Consider the following 22022-nt stretch of genomic DNA (forward strand, 5'->3'; position numbering starts at 1 on the left):
ACATCGGTCGTCCAGATCCTCCGATCGTCCGATAACCACTAGACCATGGCAAAACATCGGACGTCCGGTGTCTGTCATACTCTCGGTCGTCCGTTGTGCATTGGTCGTCCGACGTTTCTGTGCTGTTATGGGCTCCAACGGCCACTTATTGAAGCATACTATAAATATACCTCTCCTATCCCATGAGAGGGTTGACCATTCACTTCAAGCATCCTCAAGAACATACTTTCATTCTCTCTCTCTCTCTCTCACTCCAACACCAAAACTTAGATCCCTAAGGGATTTGAGAGCATTTGAGAGAAGTTGCCCACCCCAAGTGATAGATCCACTCCTTCCCCTTCTTTGCACCAAAGGAATTCATGATTTGAGCAAGTCTTGAGCTTTTCCCCATTATTCTTGTTACTCTTGGAGGTTGGAGACTCCTAGGCCGTAGGAGTCATTCGGAGAGGAATCGTTCTTTGTGATTACCCCCCGAAAAGTTTGTGAGGGTTTGGAGACCACCTCAAGGTCTACCACTAGTGGTTGAGAAACGCCTTCGTGGTGTTGTCTCAATGGGAGAATAGGGTGAGCCTTCATGGCGTTGGTGTGCCTTTGTGGTAGCACCCACCTCTCTAACGGTGATGTAGCTTCCTTTCGAGGAAGTGAACATCGACATACATCCTCGTCTCCCGGAGTTGTGGTTATCCCTAACCCTAACTCCCTACTTGTGGTTACTTGTCTCTTAGTCTTTACTTATATCATATTTTGTTTACATACTCTCCTACTTGTGTTACTTGTTTACCTTGCTTAGCTCATAGCTTCACACTTGCAATTGTTAGGCTCAACTTCATATTCCACATTAGTGCCTAAAATTGCTAAGTAACAATTAAAATTTGTAATTGTACCTATTCACCCCCTCTAGGTGCATCTCGATCCTTTCAGTGGTAACATAATATGTTACCATAAGGCTAGCCATAGTGAAAATAAATAAGGCTAGTCATAGTGGGAGTAAGTTAGCCAGTAACATAGCGCACTACAAGAAAATTTTGCCTATGTGGCATGTATATAATGAGGAGAGATGTGTTTAGAGTAACATAATATGTGGAAGAGCATGGTTCCCTCATGTGTGGTTTTGGTAATTGATGAGACTCTCTATGGACTAATGGTTGCCTTGAGTTATATTCATAGGATTTGTCCATAGGAATTTCTTGAAGTCCATTTGTTGGTTTCAAAGAGTTAATTTATGTGATGACCAAGGTGCTATTCAAGGAATTATTCAAAGATTAGTCATAGAGAAGATACGATACAAGGTTGACCATGACTAAATCAAAGAGTAAATCAAGTTGATCAACACACAAAGCATACAAGATGTACCGAGAGGGATCAAGCGATCCCATGGTATGGTAAGCATTCTCCATTATGCTTTATGTACTAACCCATGGTCTACTGTGAGAGTTATATGTGTGGTTAGGTATGGTTCCATGGGCTTGCATCAAGAGGAAGATCTCATACAACCCATGGAGGATGACATCAAGTGGTGCTCGTCATCAAGGTTGCGGTGTGCAAGTTCAAGTGGAGCATCACGAAGAGATCACGTGCTTGAAGCTTGTCGTCCATTATGGTGGCAATGGACTTGTGAAGATGTGCCGAAGAGTGGCTCACCCATAGTGGAGTATGGGGAGCAATCTACTAGTCTTCATCAAGCTAACAGAATCAAGAAAGATGGTCCAACTTGAGGAAGTCAAGATCGTCATCATCTAGCTCAAGTGGACTATGTGCAAAGCAAAACTTTTCCCTTGATAGGTTTTCTAATTTACCGGTCTCATGGTGATAGTTCGGACACCTGGTTATAGGATCGATTGCCGTACTATCAAGGGAGGCTCTCAAGTGAGTAGCTTGATCGTATCGTTTGCAGAGAGCTCAAACCATTGCATCCTTGCATCATCCTTCTTGGTTCTTGTTTGGTGTTTCTCTTGAGAGTCTTAGAGCTTTTGGTCATCTTCTTGACAAGCTCGAGTTCATCGAAAACAAAGTTCGCACGCAGCTTCTATGATGTTTTCGATGTTGGAGTTTTTGTCGGATCATATTAGGGAAGGTTTTCTTTCTTATCCTATTGACATTTATTCTCCATTGCTAGTTGTTTATATCCAATCGGTGTTGGATAGTACTTGTCTTCATCTATCCAACAAGCTTGAGTTTGCTGTTTTCGGAGCCCGTATGCAAAAGTTATGACAATTTCGATCCTACTTGTTTCTCTTGTCTTACTTGTACTATTTTGCAGCACCCAAGCGATAGTACCGCTTGCGATACTTCCACTGTGGACTACCGCATCCACTACCACTTGGGAAAAGTCCTTTGTGCATGTTTTCTCTAAGCGCTAGTATTGCTCCCTTGAGCGGTAGTACCACTCAAGCGGTAGTACTGCTCCCCCGAGCGGTAGTACCGCTTTACTGCGGGATGAGACATAACGGTTGGATTTTTCCCACCTATGGAAGGGGTCTTCTTCCCCAATGGACCTTATCTTTTGAGCTCGTGTTCTTCCCCCATTGTTGACTTTCCTAGAGCTTGCTATCTCTCAGTCCCTCCAATGATTCTTGCTAGTTCCTGAGGGAAAAGAAAGAGGAGATCTAGATCTACATTTTCACCAATCACTTTCTTCTCTATGTGAAGGGGACCTCTTCGATCTAGATCTTGGAGTTCTTTGTGTTCTCTTTCTTGTTCTTCCTCTCATATTCCTCCATGGCTTCCGTTGCTTTGGTGGGATTTGAGAGTGAGGGACTTGGGCACTCCGTGTGCCCTTGCCATTGCATTTGGTGCATACGTTTGAGTTTTCCACGGTGATATATGGAAGTGAAGTTGAGAAGCTTATTACTCTTGGGTGTTTGGGCATCCTAGAGTTTGTTCCTCTTGGGTGCTTTGGTGCCCTAGACGGCTGGTGTCGCGGAGCTCGATCATTGTGGTGGAAAGCTTCGGGACAGGCGTCGGGGTCTCCAATTAAGTTGTGGAGATTGCCCCGAGCAATTTGTACGGGTTCCCGCGACCGCCCCAAGGGTTGCCAAAGTGTACGGGTTCGGTGACCGCCCTCAAGGGCCCCTTAGTGGAATCACAACATCTTGCATTGCACGAGGGCGTGCGGAGATTACGATGGCCCTAGTGGTATTTTGGGGAGCATTGTGCCTCCACACTGCTCCAAACGGAGATTAGCATCCGCATGGGTGTGAACTTCGGGATACATCACCGTCTCCGCGTGACTCGGTTATCTCTTACCCGAACCCTTTACTTATGCACTTTATTTTATGATAGCCATAGTGTTTCATGTTATATATCTTGCTATCACTTAGTTGTTTATCTTGCGTAGCATAAGTTGTTGGTGCACATATGTGAGCCTAGTTGTGCTAGGTTTTGTGCTTGATAAATTAAATGCTGGTTTTATTTCGCATTTATTCAAGTCTAAACCATAACTATTTTAAAAGCGCCTATTCACCCCCTCTAGGCGACATCCACAATCTTTCAATATGTTATCGTAGCATAGTGTTTCCCAATAGAAGATGAGTCTACACGCTAATAAATAAAGAAATCTATGATGATAACTTAGACTAGGGTTATATGCATGAAACTAGTATAAGCATGCCATATAGGCGAAAAAGATGATGTGTCAAGTAATTAAAGAAGGTAGAGACAAATAGAATACTTATGACGACGAGATAAAGAGGCGAGAGCCACATAATTTACCATCGCATAACGCTTCCCAATAAAAATTGAGTCTATGGAGTAATAAATGAAAGTCCATATGTTATCACACCTACGATACTACCTGCTATAGAGGTAATAACATAGACTAGTAACTTATAAAAATACACAGGAGCACCTGGGTGCTACCCCTCTACGAATATTAAATGTAGAAAAATATAAAAAATATAAAAAATCTGAAATTTGGGGATATCAAACCTAGGTTCTCAATGTACTCCCGTGTGAAGTTTCGTAAAAAATACCAGGAAAAGTATTTGTGGCGAAGGAAATATTGTTTGAAGAAAAATCCATCTAAACAATTTTTTTCTATACATAGAAATATTTTGTCTTTTTTGCCACGAATATGTTTCCTAGTATTTTTTTCACGAAATTTCACACAAGAGTAGATCGGGAACCCAGGTTTGATATCACATACTCTTAGCATTTTTTTTTCAAATTTCTCAGTAATTTTTGAATTTAATGTTAGTATAGGGATGTGAAGCACCCAGGTGTGCTACAAATCTGCTTCCAGTAAGCATCCGAATAAATAATGGTTTGCATGATGCTACACATATGTTACTGCCCACCATGAAGATAGATAGTAACATGCATAACAATCTTCCCACTATGATCATAGTAACATAAACTAGTAAACACGTGGAAAAACCAAATGCTGATTTAATTAGGGGCAAAGATATATGATCCAAAGAAGAGGGGAAAAAGTGAATACAAATAACACATCAATGTCGAATACTTTTTTACCGCACATAAACTAAAGAGATTACTCAATCGAACAAGAATTAATTAAACTTGCTTCACCCGGCCGGCCCCGATCGATAACCTTGTGCGCACCCGAAGATATCCCAAGGCCACCATGTGGAAACTCAACGCGCATGCATGCATGAAATGGTCGATGCAGCACGTTTCGTGGTAGGCAGAGACGTCGACGCCGGCGGAACGGATGCGCGCATCGATCACACGGTGGTAGGCCCGTCGTTGTAGGCGTCGCAGCGCCGCCTGATCTCGCCATCGGCGCCGGTCTTGACGCCGTACATGCTGAGCTTCTCCATGGCGCGGGCGAAGTCGTCGAAGAAGGCGGTGTTGTTGGCGGCGTAGCGCTCCACGAGGGGCCTGGTGCGCAGGTCCGACCACATGTCCTCGTCGGTGCTCAGCAGGCCCAGGCCGCGCTCAATGTTCACGTAGTACATGTTGTCGAACTTGCCGGGGGTCATGACGTCGTTGAAGGCGGCGATGGTGGGGTCCTTGAGGTACTCCTTGCAGGCGGCCTGGAGCCCCTTGGCGTAGCCCGGGTTCATGGTCGGGTCGAACGGCGCCGGCTTGCCGGTCTTGTCGCGGTAGTTGTAGATCCTGGACGCGAACTCCTGGCAGTGGGCGAAGCCGAGCGTGTGCGCGCCGGAGAGCGCCACCATCTCCTGCACCGTGAACCCCTTGGCCAGGAAGAGCTCGAGGATGCGCCCCACGGTGAAGTTGGAGTGCGGGAGCTCCACGTCGGGGGCGGTGGGGCTGGAGGAGAGCGAGTCCTTGCGGCCCAGCGGGACCGGGTACCTGGGGCCTCCGGTCATGGTGACCAGCACCCTGGACGCCAGGGCCAGGACGTCGGCGCAGGAAACCACGCCGGGGCACTCCAGCTCCAGGGCCAACTTGGAGCGCACCACGGCGTCGAAGGCGTCGCCGGGGAGGGAGTGGTTGATCTCGGCGTCCTTCTCGGATTTGGCGAAGCGGGTGGGCGCGATCAGCACGGAGGCGTCGCAGCCGGTCACGAAGCAGTCGTGGAAGAAGACGCGAAGCATGCCTGCGGCGGTGGTCGGGTTCGCCATCTGCTTCGACTGGACCACCTCCGCGATGATCCGCTCCGCCCGTGGGCACGTCTGGCTGTAGAAATCGGGCGACAGCTTGGCCGCCGGGCCCCCCGCCGCCGCCGCCGCCGCCTTGGGCACTCCCGGCCCGGCGAGCACTCCTGCCGCCGCCGCTTGGGGCACTTGCGTCCCGGCGCCCATTCCTGCGGCCGCCGCCGCTTGGGGCACTCCCGACCCGGCGAGTCCTCCTGCCGCCGCCGCCGCTTTGGGCACTTGCGTCCCGGCGCCCATTCCTGCCGCCGCCGCCGCTTGGGGCACTCCCGGCCCGGCGCCCATTCCTGCCACCGACGCCGCTTGGGGCATTTCCGGCCCGGCGCGCACTCCTGCCACCGCGGCGGCGAGGAGGGTGGCCGCGGCCAGGAGGAGGAGGGACAGGAGGCGCATGTCTGCTGCTAGCTGCTTGGTACGTCGATCCTGCGGGTGTGCGGTTCTTGGGTTAACTCGACCCTCTAGGTCCTAGCAGGCGACGTCAGGGCCGGCGAGGTGTGTGGGGGTCCTAGAAATGCGAGGGAGAGGGGAGGAGGGTGGAGGAGTGTTGCAGGGGATGTTTGCCGGAGCCCGTGGAGGAGAGCGAATGGCGGGAACGGAGTTGGCGGGGAGTGCTCGTAGGCGGAACAAGAGGCTGGAGAGCCAGAGCAGACATGCATGCACCATCTACTAGTACGAGCGAAGTAGCGTGTCCGTCGCTCTGTTTCTTTTACTACCTTTAGCCTTATCTGACTGCTAAGCTGCGCTGTTTGCTTTCAAAAAAAAAAAAGAAAAAAAAAGCTAGCTGCGCTGTTAGCCTGTTATTTTCTTTGATACACCTGTAACTTAATTCACACTCGTAATTGTTACAGGTACACCGATTTTGATCTAAGACCCAAGAAAATACATAGTAACTCCTATGACTACAATTACAACGAAATCTCTTGAAAACATCTTCATGGTATCAATCTATGCTCGAAGAAATACTCCAAGGACTTCGGTAAAGAGGTTGCAATTAGATTAGAGCAACGATGTTGTCACTCTTTCACCTGCACGAACATTATCAGTAATGGTTTTTGAAAGCGCCTAAAGATGGGAAGTCTTGATCGATGAACATACTTGAGCCGGGGATGATCCCCTAAAAGTGCAGGCCGTCGAATCCCTCTTCATCATGATGTGATGAAAGATTTCAGCTCCACAAAGAATCAGACCAACAAAAAAAGCTTGACACAACAATGTAAACTCATCACATCCGAATACTCGGATCCGCGAGGACAGAAAACTCTCTAATCTCATGGCACCGTCAAAAGAATGAGAGAAAATTATTCTCACAAAATTATGATGATCACTAGACGTTGACGAAGAATATAGAGATCTAGAAGATCCGAGGTCGCTCCACCTCTCAATGCCAAGATGGCAGCCGAAAGTGAGGGGACCTAAATTTCTCAGATGCGGTGGCGGCGACACAAGAACGGGAGACTCTAGCTTTAGGTAGGTCTTGCCTGTTAGCATGTTACTTACATTGTTGCATTCAGTTTCATACTTAAAGGGCCTGTTTCGTTACCCACGTCATTCCAAACAAACCCAGTGGGTGCAAGAAAATCGAGTTTGATATCATATAATGGGGCTTGGCTCGCACAAGCACAGACCTTAAAGTAACCCATAACTTGACTCGCTAGGAACGCTCGAATCTGTCGTTTCCAGCGGGCCAGGCTGAGTCAAGCGCAAAAAAGTGAGCGGCGTGCGCGGCAATGCAGTGGAAACTAGACACAGAGATGCCAGGAGGCCGAAATGTGCCGGCTTAGGATGGCGTGAAATTTAGCCTCACCCCCCATTTGCTCCCTCACCTCTTGCTCTAAGACTAGCCCATTCTTGGTTCTTCCACCGGCAACGGCGACGACTCACATCTGCGCAACCGATGGTGATAGCATTACTCTCTAGCAGTAGGAGCTGCTTCTCCACATCATCTTAGCCTCCGCCTCATTCTCCTCGTCTCAGCCATGGCCCTCCGGTCCTCATCGACTCTGAAGTTGGTAAGCAGCAGATACAACCCCATCCTCTGTTCATTCGCTATATTTGACCATTGCCTACTGATACATCCCGATAAATCAATGTCAAGGTCGGTATAGACGAACGGACAAAGCTGGCAATTCGGTCAACAACACTCATAGTTGTGATTCAGGCCTGACTCATGTTCGTTTACCAGAGAGAAATTCGTTGCAGTCAACAACCTGTCATTAGGTATGGTCCAATGGTCAATCGAGATAGGTAGATGATGGCCAATTTGAACTACATCTACAATAGCGAAGACATATAGAGGCCGTGAACATGCTTCGAATGTAAAGAGCATCTTTTGCCATGCTTGTGAAGACCTTTAGCAACATGAGGCTACTAGAAGAAAACATGCACACCTCTGGAAGAGCAAGTTGCCATGTTCCTTCATGTCGTCGGTCATAATCAAAGGTTCAGGGTTATTCACAACACCTTCAGGAGATCCAATGAGACAATCATGGTATTTAAAGCAAGTATTGTATGATATTGGGGAGCTCAGAGGCGACATGATCAAAGCACCAACCGGGAAAACTCCTAGTTAAAGATGGTATTTGTCTTCAAGGTGAAAACTACTCGTATTTCATGCCATAACATGCTTGCAATATTGTAACACAACCATAAGAATATGTTTTCATGCCATCACATGATTGTATTTGAAGGAAATATGCCCTAGAGGCAATAATAAAGTTGTTATTTTATATTTCCTTATTCGTGATAAATGTCTATTATTCATGCTAGAATTGTATTGATCGGAAACCTAAATACATGTGTGAATACATAGACAAACACTGTGAGAGACTCTACCTGACTAGCTCGTTGATCAAAGATGGTTAAGGTTTCCTAACCATGGACATGAGTTGTTATTTGATAACGGGGTCACATCATTAGGAGAATGATGTGATGGACAAGACCCATCCGTTAGCTTAGCATATTGATGAAGGAAATATGCCCTAGAGGCAATAATAAAGTTATTATTTATTTCCTTATTTCATGATAAATGTTTATTATTCATGCTAGAATTGTATTAACCGGAAACTTAGTACATGTGTGAATACATAGACGAAACATAGTGTCCCTAGTATGCCTCTACTTGACTAGCTCGTTAATCAAAGATGGTTATGTTTCCTAACCATAGACATGTGTTGTTATTTGATGAACACAATCATATCATTAGGAGAATGATGTGATGGACATGACCAATCCGTTAGCTTAGCATTATGATTGTTACAGTTTCATTGCTACTGCTTTCTTCATGACTTATACATGTTCCCCAGACTATGAGATTATGCAACTCCCGAATACCGGAGGAACACCTTGTGTGCTATCAAACATCACAACGTAACTGGGTGATTATAAAGATGCTCTACAGGTGTCTCTGAAGGTGTTTGTTGGGTTGGCATAGATCGAGATTAGGATTTGTCACTCCGTGTTTCGGAGAGGTATCTTTGGGCCCTCTCGGTAATGCTCATCACTATAAGCCTTGCAAGCAATGTGACTAATGAGTTAGTTGCGAGATGAAGTATTACGGAACGAGTAAAGAGACTTGCCGGTAACAAGATTGAACTAGGTATGATGATACCGATGATCGAATCTCGGGCAAGTAACTTACCGATGACAAAGGGAACAACCTATGTTGTTATGCGGTTTGACCGATGAAGATCTTTGAAGAATATGTAGGAACCAATATGAGCATCTAGGTTACGCTATTTGTTATTGATCAGAAATGTGTCTCGATCATGTCTACTTAGTTCTGGTACCCGTAGGGTCTGCACGCTTAACGTTCAATGACGATTTGTATTATGAGTTATGTGTTTTGATGACCAAAGTTTGTTCGGATTGCCGGATGAGATCATGGACGTGACGAGGAGTATCGAAATGGTCGAGACGTAAAGATCGATATATTGGAAGGCTATATTCGGACATCTGAAAGGTTCCAAGTGATTCGGGTATTTTTCGGAGTACCGGGGAGTACCGGGAATTCACTGGGAGAAGTAATGGGCCTTATTGGGCCATACGGGAAAGGAGGAGGCAGGCCAAAGGGGAGGTGGCGCACGCCCCCCATGGGTTCGAATTGGACTAGGGGAAGGGGGTGCCCCTTGCCCTTTCCTACTCCCTCTCTCTTTCCCTCTTTCCTTCTCTCCTACTCCAAAAGGGAAAGGGATTCCTACTAGGACTTGGAAGTCCTAGTAGGACTCCATACTCTAGGCGCACCCCTAGGGGGCCGGCTTCTCTCCCTCCCTCCTTTATATACGTGGGCAGGGGGCACCCCAAAGACACACAAGTTTCTCTTAACCGTGTGCGGTGCCCCCCTCCACAGTTACACACTTCGATCATACCATCGTAGTGCTTAGGCGAAGCCTTGCACCATAGCATCATCATCACCGTCGCCACGCTGTCATGCTGACGGAACTCACCCTCGTCCTCAACTGGATCAAGAGCACGAGGGACGTCATCGAGTTGAACGTGTGCTGAACACGAAGGTGCCGTACGTTCGGTATTTGATCGGTTGGATCGCGAAGAAGTTCGACTACATCAACCGCGTTATTGAAACGCTTCCGCTTTTAGTCTATGAGGGTACGTGGACACACTCTCCCCTCTCGGTCCTATGCATCACCTAGATAGATCTTGCATGATTACTGTGTTCCCCAACAATTGATCATTCAGTTTTATTCCTATTGCTTTCTTCACGTCAAATACATATTCCTTCGACTATGAGATTATGCAACTACCGGATACCAGAGGAATGCCTTGTGTGCTATCAAACGTCACAACACAACTGGATGATTATAAATATGCTCTACATGTATCTCCGAAGGTGTTTGTTGAGTTGGCATAGATCGAGATTAGGATTTGTCACTCTAAGTATCGGAGTGGTATCTCTGGGCCCTCCCGGTAATACACATCATAAGAAGCCTTGAAAGCAAAGTGACTAATGAGTTAGTTGCAGGATGATTTATTATGGAACAAGTAAAGAGACTTGCCGGTAATGAGATTGAACTAGGTATGAATATATCGACGATCGAATCTCAAGCAAGTAACATACCGATGGACAAAGGGAATTACGTATGTTGTCATAACGGTTCGACCGATAAAGATCTTCGTAGAATATGTGAGAGCCAACATGAGCATTTAGGTACCGCTATTGGTTATTGACCGGAGAGGTGTCTCGGTCATGTCTACATAGTTCTCGAACCCGTAGGGTCCGCACGCTTAACGTTCGAGGACGATATAGTATTATATGAGTTATATGATTTGGTGATCGAATGTTGTTTGGAGTCCCAGATGAGATCACGGACATGAATAGGAGTCTTAAATGGTCGAGAGGTAAAGATTGATATATAGGACGATGGTATTCAGACACTAGAAGTTTTCTGGAGTGTATGGATATTTATTGGAGTACCGGAGGGGTTATCGGAAACCCCGGGAGGAAGATATGGGCCATAAGAGGGGATCACACCAGCCCAAAAGGGGTGGCGCACCCCCCTATGGCAGGAGGCCGATTGGGAGAAGGAAAAGAGGGGGTTCATGTTGGGAAACGTAGCATGCAATTTCAAAAAAATTCCTACGCTCACGCAAGATCTATCTAGGAGATGCATAGCAATGAGAGGGGGAGAGTGTGTACACGTACCCTCGTAAACCGAAAGTGGAAGCATTAAATTAACGCGGTTGATGTATTCAAACGTCTTCTCGAATCAACTGATCAAGTACCGAACATACGGCACCTCCGAGTTCTGCACACGTTCAGCTCGATGACGTCCCTCGAACTCTTGATCCAGTAGAGGCACGAAGGAGTCGATGCGTTTCATCAGCACGAAGGCGTCGTGACGGTGTTGGTGATGTGATCCGCTCATGGCTTCGCCTAAGCACTACGACAATATGACCGGAGGAGTAAATAGTGGAGGGGGCACCGCACACGGCTGAGAGACAACTGTTGTGCCTAGAGGTGCCCCCTGCCCCCGTATATAAAGGAGGGAGAGGGGAGGAGGCCGGCCTAGCGTGCACCCCAAGTGGGGAGGAGCCCTACTAGGACTCCAAGTCCAATTCGGACCCCCCTTCCTTTTACCGGAGAGGGAAAGGGGAAAGGAGAGGGAGAAGGAGAAGAAAAGGGTGGCGCCACCCCCTTCCCCGCTCCAATTCGAATCCCTTCCTTGTGCACTACCAGTAGCGCGTGTTAAAATGAGGCGCTACTGCTACTTAGCAGTAGCGCGTTGGCTTAAAGGGCGCTACTGTTATCCTCTTAGCAGCAGCGCGGCAGGAACAAAACATGCTACTACTATAATTGCCACACTGTTCCCGACGTGCTAGGTATAGTAGTAGCGCCCGTCTAAAAACCGTGCTACTACTACAAAATTAGTAGAAACGCACTTTTAGGGTAGGGCGCTACTGCTAAGTTTGAACACACCACAAGACGGGCCCATCTTAGCAGTAGCGAGTTTGTGAGGGCGCCCTACTGCTACGGATTTTAGCAGCTGCGCGTTTTCGCTCCCAACGCTACTGTTAAAGTTTTTTTCACCTAACCCCCCGCGCGGGCTTCCCTCTCCTCTGCTTCCTCCCCTAATTCCCCACTCTCTCTTCTCCCCCTCATCGCCTCCGCCAGAGCCCCTGCCCTCGCCCTCACCAGAGGCCCTGCCCTCGCTCTCCACCGGAGTCTTCCCCTCGATGTCGCCGCGCGCCTGTGCCTCCTCCTCCTCGACCTCGACCTTGCTGGAGCCCCTGCCCTCGCTCTCCGCCGCCATCTCCCTCGAACCGCCTCACCGCCGTCTCCCCCAACCCCGCCTCGCCGCGCCTCGGTGCCGCCGTCTCCCCCGACCCCATCTCTCTCCCCGCCCTCTGTAAGCACTCTCCCCTTCCCTCTTCTCTGCTCTCAGTTAGTATGAACCCTAGCTATTTAGTGCTAGTTAGTATGAACCATAAGCTATTTTTAGTGCTAGTTAGTTAATTACAATTAGTATTAACCCTATTTAATTAGGTAGTACGAACCCTAGTAAAAAATGGATACTTATATGGTAATTAGGGCAGTAGTTCCTAGGTACTAATTAGTTAGTAAGAACTAGGTACTAATTAGGTACTAGTTTATTTTTATTTATAGTAAGTTTATTTTTAGTAAGAACTATTTGAATTAATAGAATTAGTTAGTAAGAACTTGTTGCTATTTTTTAGTTAAAGCAGTTTTTCCCGCATCAACGTGGACAATGCCTATCCCGCATCCTCGTCGTCAAGTCGGCGGAGGACGACACCTGCTTGACCAGATGGGCCGTGTCCGGGATTGGGCTCCGCTGGGGTGATACTGGGAGGCGCTACCTACCGGGGGGTGCAGGTTGGTGAGGAGCCAGCCTGTCGTTGACCCAAACCTTCTTTGGTGGCGGTCGCGTGGGCCAGTGAAGGTCCAAAGGCTCGAGGACCCCGCGGAGGTGATGCGTCACCGCGTCAGTGAGGAGGACGCGCACGTCCGTTGCTACTTGTTTGCGTTGGAGCATAGGTTCTCCAATACCTGGCAGGTTCTCCAGGGATCTCACTGGAGCTATGATCCCGTGATGGTTCCTTCTCTGTGGGTGTCCACCGCCCGCGCCGATACCCGTCATATGCTAGGGTTTTAGTTGTATTAGTGATGTTATATGTATGATACTATTCAGGATGTATTAGTGATAATATTCGACGATGTACGGACACATGAGATGATTTACTTTTGCTTATTGAATGCATGCTAATTTGAGTCTATAAGATATCTTGAAATGTATATCTTGTGTTTCTCAAATAGGATATGTGCTTGCCCAAGTGGCCGGTCATGTTTGTAGGTTACACCTCCGAGTGGCCTATGTTTTGCCGGAGTGTTGATTCATTTCCGTCCCGGCAAATTTCAGGAGCTCGATATGTCCTATTTTAGCAAAGGTCATGCCGGATTTTTCCGTGAATTTTGGCATGACTTGTGCCAGAATATGTAGGAAATATCGAGTGCCCCGGATTTGTGTGTTGAGTATCCTGGTAGTTGTCTTCGATTGATTTTCAATTAATGTTTTAACTATGAACATAGGAAATGTCTGATGACGAAAAGGATTTTGGTATTTTCGAATACTGCGAAGACGAGCGCGGCCTGCGCGACGGAATCTTCCTAGATGATGATAGGCGCTTCAACATCAAGCTGGACGAGAACTTCGAAGTGGATACAGTAAGTCACAACGACAAGTCTTTTTTCGTAATTAACACTACACAAAAATACACTTCCGTGATGATACATGTTTGTCACAGTAGGTCGCGTTTTTTGTCATGCATGTACATCCATGACAAATTTATGACAGAATCAAGATAGTCATACCTGTGCTGTCGTAGAAGTGTTCCATGACATTACCAAAATTATCATCACGGAAGTGTCCACTTCCATGACGATAAATCACGCGTCCCAGAAGTGCTTTCGTCAAGGGTGACCGACACGTGGCATCCACCGTAACGGAATGCCGTTAAGCTACCGGGTCGGGTTTTGGATCCGATAACCCGTTAACAGCCCCGACCAGTGGGGATTTTCCACATGTAAAATCATCATTGGCTGGAGGAAACATGTGTCAGCTCACCGTTGGGACATATGTCATCTGCTCATTGGACCGAAGGCGCCTATGATACGGCAACACGTGGCACGACCCAACAAAGGCCCATTCCTATGAAAAGCCCAGCCCGTTTGACTTGGTTAAAAGGTGGCGGGCCGGCCCAACGAAAGCCTGTTAACGGCCTATTCGCATATAGCCCATTTACAGCCTGCTAACCCAGGGCCCGTTACGCCCTATCCGAATTAGGCCCAGTAGCGTCATCTGGGCCGTCCAATATGATTCAGCCCATTTTAACTTCCGGCCCATGTGTGGCCCATGACTTCTTTCGGCCCATATGAGGACCTTTGTAACTCTTGGCCCATTAACGGCCCGTGGTGAAAGTGGCTCGTAATGAACAGTGTATCACTTTATACCCATTAACGGCCCGTTATTCCATTGGGCCGTTTCCAGCCCAAGTTATCTTTCGGCCTTCTTAGGGCCCATTGATTCTTGGGCTCATTTGCAGGATTCGGTTACATACGACCCGTTACTGTTATTTTCTTCTTGTGGGCCAAATTCAGCCCGTCGTTACAGTCGGCCCATTTTTGGACCGTTAATACGTTGGGCCGTTTTCATGTCAAAAAAAACCCGTTGGGCTGTTTGTTGGAAATATGCCCTAGAGGCAATAATAAAATGATTATTATTATATTTTCTTGTTCATGATAATTGTCTATTATTCATGCTATAATTGTGTTATCCGGAAATCGTAATACATGTGTGAATACATAGACCACAACATGTCCCTAGTGAGCCTCTAGTTGACTAGCTCGTTGATCAACAGATAGTCATGATTTCCTTACTATGGACATTGGATGTCATTGATAACGGGATCACATCATTAGGAGAATGATGTGATGGACAAGACCCAATCCTAAGCATAGCACAAGATCGTGTAGTTCGTTTGCTAGAGCTTTTCCAATGTCAAGTATCATTTCCTTAGACCATGAGATCGTGTAACTCCCAGATACTGTAGGAGTGCTTTGGGTGTACCAAACGTCACAACGTAATTGGGTGACTATAAAGGTATACTACAAGTATCCCCGAAAGTATCTGTTGGGTTGACACAGATCGAGACTAGGATTTATCACTCCGTATGACGGAGAGGTATCTCTGGGCCCACTCGATAATGCATCATCATAATGAGCTCAATGTGACCAAGCGGTTGGTCACGGGATCATGCATTACATTATGTGTAAAGTGACTTGCTGGTAACAAGATTGAACGAGGTATTGGGATACCGACAATCGAATCTCGGGCAAGTAACGTACCGATTGACAAAGGGAATTGTATACGGGATTACTTGAATCCTCGACATCGTGGTTCATTCGATGAGATCATCGTGGAACATGTGGGAGCCAACATGGGTATCCAGATCCCGCTGTTGGTTATTGGCCGGAGAGCTGTCTCAGTCATGTCTGCGTGATTCCCGAACCCATAGGGTCTACACACTTAAGGTTCGGTGACGCTAGGGTTGTAGAGATATTAGTATGCGGTAACCCAAAATTTGTTCGGAGTCACGGATGATATCCCAGACGTCACAAGGAGTTCCGGAATGGTCCGGAGGTGAAGATTTGTATATAGGAAGTCTAGTTTCGGCCACAGGGAATGTTTCGGGGGTCACCGGTATTGTACCGGGACCATCGGAAGGGTCCCGGTGGTCCACCGGGTGGGGCCACCTATCCTGGAGGGCCCCATGGGCTGAAGTGGGAAGGGAACCAGCCCCTGGTGGGCTGGTGCACCCCCTTGGGCCTCCCCTACGCCTAGGGTTGGAAACCCTAGGGGTGGGGGCGCCCCACCTAACTTGAGGGGCAAGTCCCCCCTTGCCCCACCTTGAGATTGGATCTCTAGGGGGCCGGCACCCCCCCGGGCCCCTATATAAAGAGGGGGGAGGGAGGGTTGCGCACCCTAGTCCCTGGTGCCTCCCTCTCCCATGTAACACCCCAAAAATTTAACCAGGTTTTAATTATTAAAATTTTTCCAGGAGTTTAAATTTTTTGCTTTCTGGATTTTCTGTTGATTTCAGAACCTTTCTTTTTAATATTGAGGAGTTTTACCCAAGTGGAAACTTTCCAAAAATGTATTGGACTTCTATGCTCTCTCAATATAACAATTTTTAATCAGTAGATTTTATTTATTTAATTATATCTCTCTGAGCTTTATTCCTTAAAATGACTTCCATTAGTTTTGGAGCTCTTTTTGAACTACCACCATTTGATAAATTTAACTAAAATTCCAGCCAAAATTTGGAGATGTCATGTGATGTTTCTAAATCACTTTTATGCAAAAATATATTTGATTCATTGCATATTTTGAGTTCTACACCTAATTTTCAAATCTGGTCTAATGGGCAGTTTTGCACTACGGCCTATTTAAATATTTCTTTAATGCCTCCACCAAAATTATGGGATGTCAGTGGTAGCATGCAATCCAACTTTATGCAAAAAACCTAGTGATGTTCTTTGGAAAAAATGAGTGAATCAACCTCTTTTTCATTCTGGTCCAACCTTGTGATTTCTACTGCAACCCTATTTATTTTTGCTCTAGTGACCTTGTGCTTTCTCCTGCTTGTAGTCAACCCTACAAAACCCCTAAGTCCAGGAGCATGCACCCATTGGGACATTTTTGGTTCATGTAATGATGCCATTTACCCCCTGTCCAGAATTGAAGTTTTGCAAAACTTGCACTAACTAGTTTCTTCATTTGTCAAACTAACCTCACCACCCTCTCATGCATCTAAAGAGACCCCACTCTGGAAGATTTGACCACCCCAAGTACTTCCTAGATGCCTCTGGCATTTTGTCAAACACCCTGTGTGCATGGACAGATTTGGCATGGTTGAAGGTTTTGTGTTGTGAACTTTCCCCTTGTCCCAAACCAAGTTGTCTAGTAGCCTACAATATGTCTCTAATCTAGGCCTGTGGATTTGCATTAGCACTCTAGCAACTTTGGCTGCCCTGGCATTTCGTCGAACAAGTGCCGTGCACGCCCGGAGCGCGAGCAGAGCGCGCGTTTTGCACGTGCTCGCGTCCGAGCCAGCACGCCCCCTGGATAAGTTTCCTCGAGCTCATCCTGATCCTCTCCCTCTAGCCGCGTCATGCCAAAAGCCCTGACTGCCTCCTCGCCCCATGCAGCGTCGCCAGCAAGCCTCTTGGCGGCACGCCTGCGGCCGCATCCGCCACCGCCATGGGCGTGTCGAGACCGGTTTTCCGGGTATTAATTTCCAGAAAATGGCCCTTGTGCTCACCAGCCCCAGGATTACTGTTAGCTGATGAGGCACCAACTTGATACAGAAATTCCAAGCAAAATACAAAATATGCAGTACACGACCCTTCTAGTCTGTGAGTACAACAAATGGTTTCTAGTGGTTGATGGCGGAAGCGGTTTGTGGATCATCAGCGTCTATGGGACTCCATTTCCCATAGGAACAGCTGACCAGGTTAACTCCTATATTCGCGAGGCTGCTATCACCGCTGCGTATGTTCCGGGGCTGTCATCGCAACGCTCCTCTCCACGCAAGAAATCTGGCCAAGACAATAGCCAGGGACAAGCCAGTGAGTACTTTTGAATGTACTCACAAACATTATGAACACGGGTATAATATATGAAATCATACTCTAAAATATTCCATGATCACAATGTCAGTAAAAAAAATAAAAATCTCTGATGCATGCAAGCAGGTTATTTCTATGCAACATGAATATGTAGTAATAGAATAGTAATAAAATGCACCAATCGGGTGTCTGAAGCGACGCCTCAAAAGGATAATAAATAACGAGCATGCCTCAGTCGGGCGTCTGGATGACACCACATAAAGGGCTTGTAAAGTAAATAATTAACAGCATGCCACAGTCGGGCATCTGAGCGACACCACATAAAGGGCTTATAAAGTAAATAAATAACAGCATGCCATAGTCAGGCGTCTGAGCGACACCACATAAAGGGCTTATAAGAAAAACAATCACAATGAATATCCAGGAGGTAGAACCATCCCAGGGATACTCAATACTTCAAATAATATAAAGGGGTTAGTCCATAATAATAATAATAATAATAATAATCATAAGTCACACGTCATGATCCATATTCTGGTTTAGTAGTTTCTCCTCCGAAGACCGACACTAAGATCGACACTTGACCCATCCCAGACTGTAATCCTTAACCATGGACACGGCTATTCGAATAGGTTTAATCTCTGCAGAGGGTTTACTCTTTACCCACGAGTAACAGATTCCTTTAGTCTATCGAGACTAATTCCGTCTACGGCCTTTTAGTTGAAAACACACCTAACTTGCACACACCAGCTTAACTTATCGGTGTCTGGAATCACCCACGACACTTGTTAAGCAAAACTGTAAGTGGGGAGGCTACAACCTCGCTTAGCATGGGATCAAATTTATATCGCGCGCTCTAAGGGGTGGCCTCCCCTCTCGGTCTCAACCGGAAACACCCATGCCCCCGGACCAGGTGGCCTGCCTACCAGCTACAACCGGTATCTTCCACCATGGCCTCTCTGTATGGTGTGTGCTAGAAAGGGGTTGACGACTTACTGAATTGTACCCTACTTGTTGTAGAGACAAGTGGTAGTACGAAACAAGTATGGGGGTTACTGGAACAAGACTCGATCTATGGTCGACTCAGGAGATTTTAAGTATTCCCTGCATGATTAGCATAACGAATATATTTCACCCATCAGACAGAATCACCACTCATCATACCCCTCATGCCATGCCGGACACACTCGTCTCGACAAGGAACTAGGGACAAGCTCGGGTCTACCCAAGACAGAGACTTTCCCGTTTTCCTTCCGGTAGGCATGAAAGGCATACGAGGATGATCATTATCACAAGCATGTCCATTTCCAACAGCAAGGAAATTTCCAATAAGCACTCATGCAAATGATCACATCACCACATAAAATAACGAGTTCTACATATTGAGGTGGTGTCATGATTGTTGGGGAACGTAGAAGAAATTCAAAATTTTCCTACGTGTCACCAAGATCTATCTATGGAGAAACCAGCTACGAGTAGAAAGGAGAGTGCATCTACATACCCTTGTAGATCGCTAAGCGGAAGCGTTCAAGTGAACGGGGTTGATGGAGTCGTACTCGTCGTGATTCAGATCACCGATGATCCTAGTGCCGAACGGACGGCACCTCCGCGTTCAACACACGTACAGCTCGACGATGTCTCCCACGCCTTGATCCAGCAAGGAGAGAGGGAGAGGTTGAGGAAGACTCCATCCAGTAGCAGCACAACGGCGTGGTGGTGATGGAGGAGCGTGGCAATCCTGCAGGGCTTCGCCAAGCACCTACGGGAGAGGAGGAGGTGTCACGGGAGGGAGGGAGGCGCCAAGGGCTCAGGTATGGATGCCCTCCCTCCCCTCCACTATATATAGGGGCAGGGAGAGGGGGGAGGCGCAGCCTTGCCCCTTCCTCCAAGGAAGGGGTGCGGCTAAGAGGGGGGAAGGAGTCCATCCTCCCCAAGGCACCTCGGAGGTGCCTTCCCCCTTAAGGACTCTCCCCTTTTTCCTATATCTTGGCGCATGGGCCTCTAGGGGCTGGTGCCCTTGGCCCATGTAGGACAAGGCGCACCCCCTACAGCCCATGTGCCCCCCCGGGGCAGGTGGCCCCACCCGGTGGGCCCCCGGGACCCTTCCCGTGGTCCCGGTACAATACCGATGACCTCGAAACTTGTCCCGATGGCCGAAACAGGACTTCCTATATATAAATCTTTACCTCCGGACCATTCCGGAACTCCTCATGACGTCCAGGATCTCATCCGGGACTCCGAACAGCATTCGGTAACCACATACAAACTTCCTTTATAACCCTAGCGTCATCGAACCTTAAGTGTGTAGACCCTACGGGTTCGGGAACCATGCAGACATGACCGAGACGTTCTCTGGTCAATAACCAACAGCGGGATCTGGATACCCATGTTGGCTCCCACATGTTCCACGATGATCTCATCGGATGAACCACGATGTCAAGGACTTAATCAATCCCGTATTCAATTCCCTTTGTCTATCGGTATGTTACTTGCCCGAGATTCGATCGTCGGTATCCAATACCTTGTTCAATCTCGTTACCGGCAAGTCACTTTACTCGTTCCGTAACACATCATCCCGTGATCAACTCCTTGGTCACATTGCGCATATGATGATGTCCTACCGAGTGGGCCCAGAGATACCTCTCCGTTTACACGGAGTGACAAATCCCAGTCTCGATCCGCATAAAACAATAGATACTTTCGGAGATACCTGTAGTGCACCTTTATAGTCACCCAGTTACGTTGTGACGTTTGATACACCCAAAGCACTCCTACGGTATCCAGGAGTTACACGATCTCATGGTCAAAGGAAGAGATACTTGACATTGGCAAAGCTCTAGCAAACGAACTACACGATCTTTGTGCTATGCTTAGGATTGGGTCTTGTCCATCACATCATTCTCCTAATGATGTGATCCCGTTATCAACGACATCCAATGTCCATAGCCAGGAAACCATGACTATCTGTTGATCACAACGAGCTAGTCAACTAGAGGCTCACTAGGGACATATTGTGGTCTATGTATTCACACGTGTATTACGATTTCCGGATAATACAGTTATAGCATGAATAAAAGACTATTATCATGAACAAAGAAATATAATAATAACTTATTTATTATTGCCTCTAGGGCATATTTCCAACAGTCTCCCACTTGCACTAGAGTCAATAATCTAGTTCACATCGCCATGTGATTAACACTCACAGGTCACATCACCATGTGACTAATACCCAAGAGTTTACTAGAGTCAGTAGTCTAGTTCACATCACTATGTGATTAACACTCAATGAGTTTTATGTTTGATCATGTTGCTTGTGAGAGAGGTTTTAGTCAACGGGTCTGAACCTTTCAGATCTGTGTGTGCTTTACAAATCTCTATGTGATCTCCTAGATGCAGCTACCACGCTCTATTTGGACCTATTCCAAGTAACTGTTCTACTTGGAGCTATTCTAAATTATTGCTCCATTATATGTATCCGGTCTCTCTACTCAGAGCTATCCGAATAGGTGTCAAGCTTGCATCGACATAACCCTTTACGACGAACTCTTTTACCACCTCCATAATCGAGAAAAATTCCTTAGTCCACTAGTTACTAAGGATAACTTTGACCGCTGTCCTGTGAGCCATTCTTGGATCACTCTTGTACCCCTTGACTGACTCATGGCAAGGCACACTTCAGGTGCGGTACACAACATAGCATACTGAAGAGCCTACGTCTTAAGCATAGGGGACGACCTTCGTCCTTTCTCTCTATTCTGCCGTGGTCGAGCTTTAAGTCTTAACTTCGTACCTTACAATTCAGGCAAGAACTTCTTCTTTGACTGATCCATCTTGAATACCTTCAAGATCATGTCAAGGTATGTGCTCATTTGAAAGTACCATTAAGCGTTTTGATCTATCCTTATAGATCTTGATGCTCAATGTTCAAGTAGCTTAATCCAGGCTTTCCATTGAAAAACACTTTCAAAATAACCCTATATGCTTTCCAGAAATTCTACGTCATTTCTGATCAACAATATGTCAACAACATATACTCATCAGAAATTCTATAGTGCTCCCACTCACTTCTTTGGAAATACAAGTTTCTCATAAACTTTGTACAAACCGAAAATCTTTGATCGTCACCAAAGCATACATTCCAACTCCGAGATGCTCACTCCAGTCCTTAGAAGGATTGCTGGAGCTTTGCATACTTATTAGCGTCTTTCGGGATTGACAAAACCTTCCGGTTGTATCACATACAACCTTTCCTCATTAAAATCGTCGAGGAAACAATGTTTTGACAT

The 22022-nt window shown here is 46.9% G+C and overlaps 1 protein-coding gene across 1 annotated transcript; it reads right to left on the bottom strand.

The window, feature by feature from the left end:
- Positions 1 to 4358: 4358 nt before the first annotated feature.
- LOC123134543 (peroxidase 31) lies at positions 4359 to 6103 on the bottom strand. The gene has a single exon (XM_044553777.1). The coding sequence runs from the start codon at positions 5967 to 5969 to the stop codon at positions 4683 to 4685; it is 1287 nt and encodes a 428-aa protein (XP_044409712.1). The 5' UTR covers positions 5970 to 6103; the 3' UTR covers positions 4359 to 4682.
- Positions 6104 to 22022: the final 15919 nt, after the last annotated feature.

This window comes from Triticum aestivum, chromosome 6B, assembly GCF_018294505.1.
Source record: "Triticum aestivum cultivar Chinese Spring chromosome 6B, IWGSC CS RefSeq v2.1, whole genome shotgun sequence".
Lineage (NCBI taxonomy): Eukaryota > Viridiplantae > Streptophyta > Magnoliopsida > Poales > Poaceae > Triticum > Triticum aestivum.

Excerpts from the sequence above, each read along its gene's own strand:
- LOC123134543 (XM_044553777.1), bottom strand. The coding sequence starts at position 5,969 with ATGCGCCTCCTGTCCCTCCTCCTCCTGGCCGCGGCCACCCTCCTCGCC.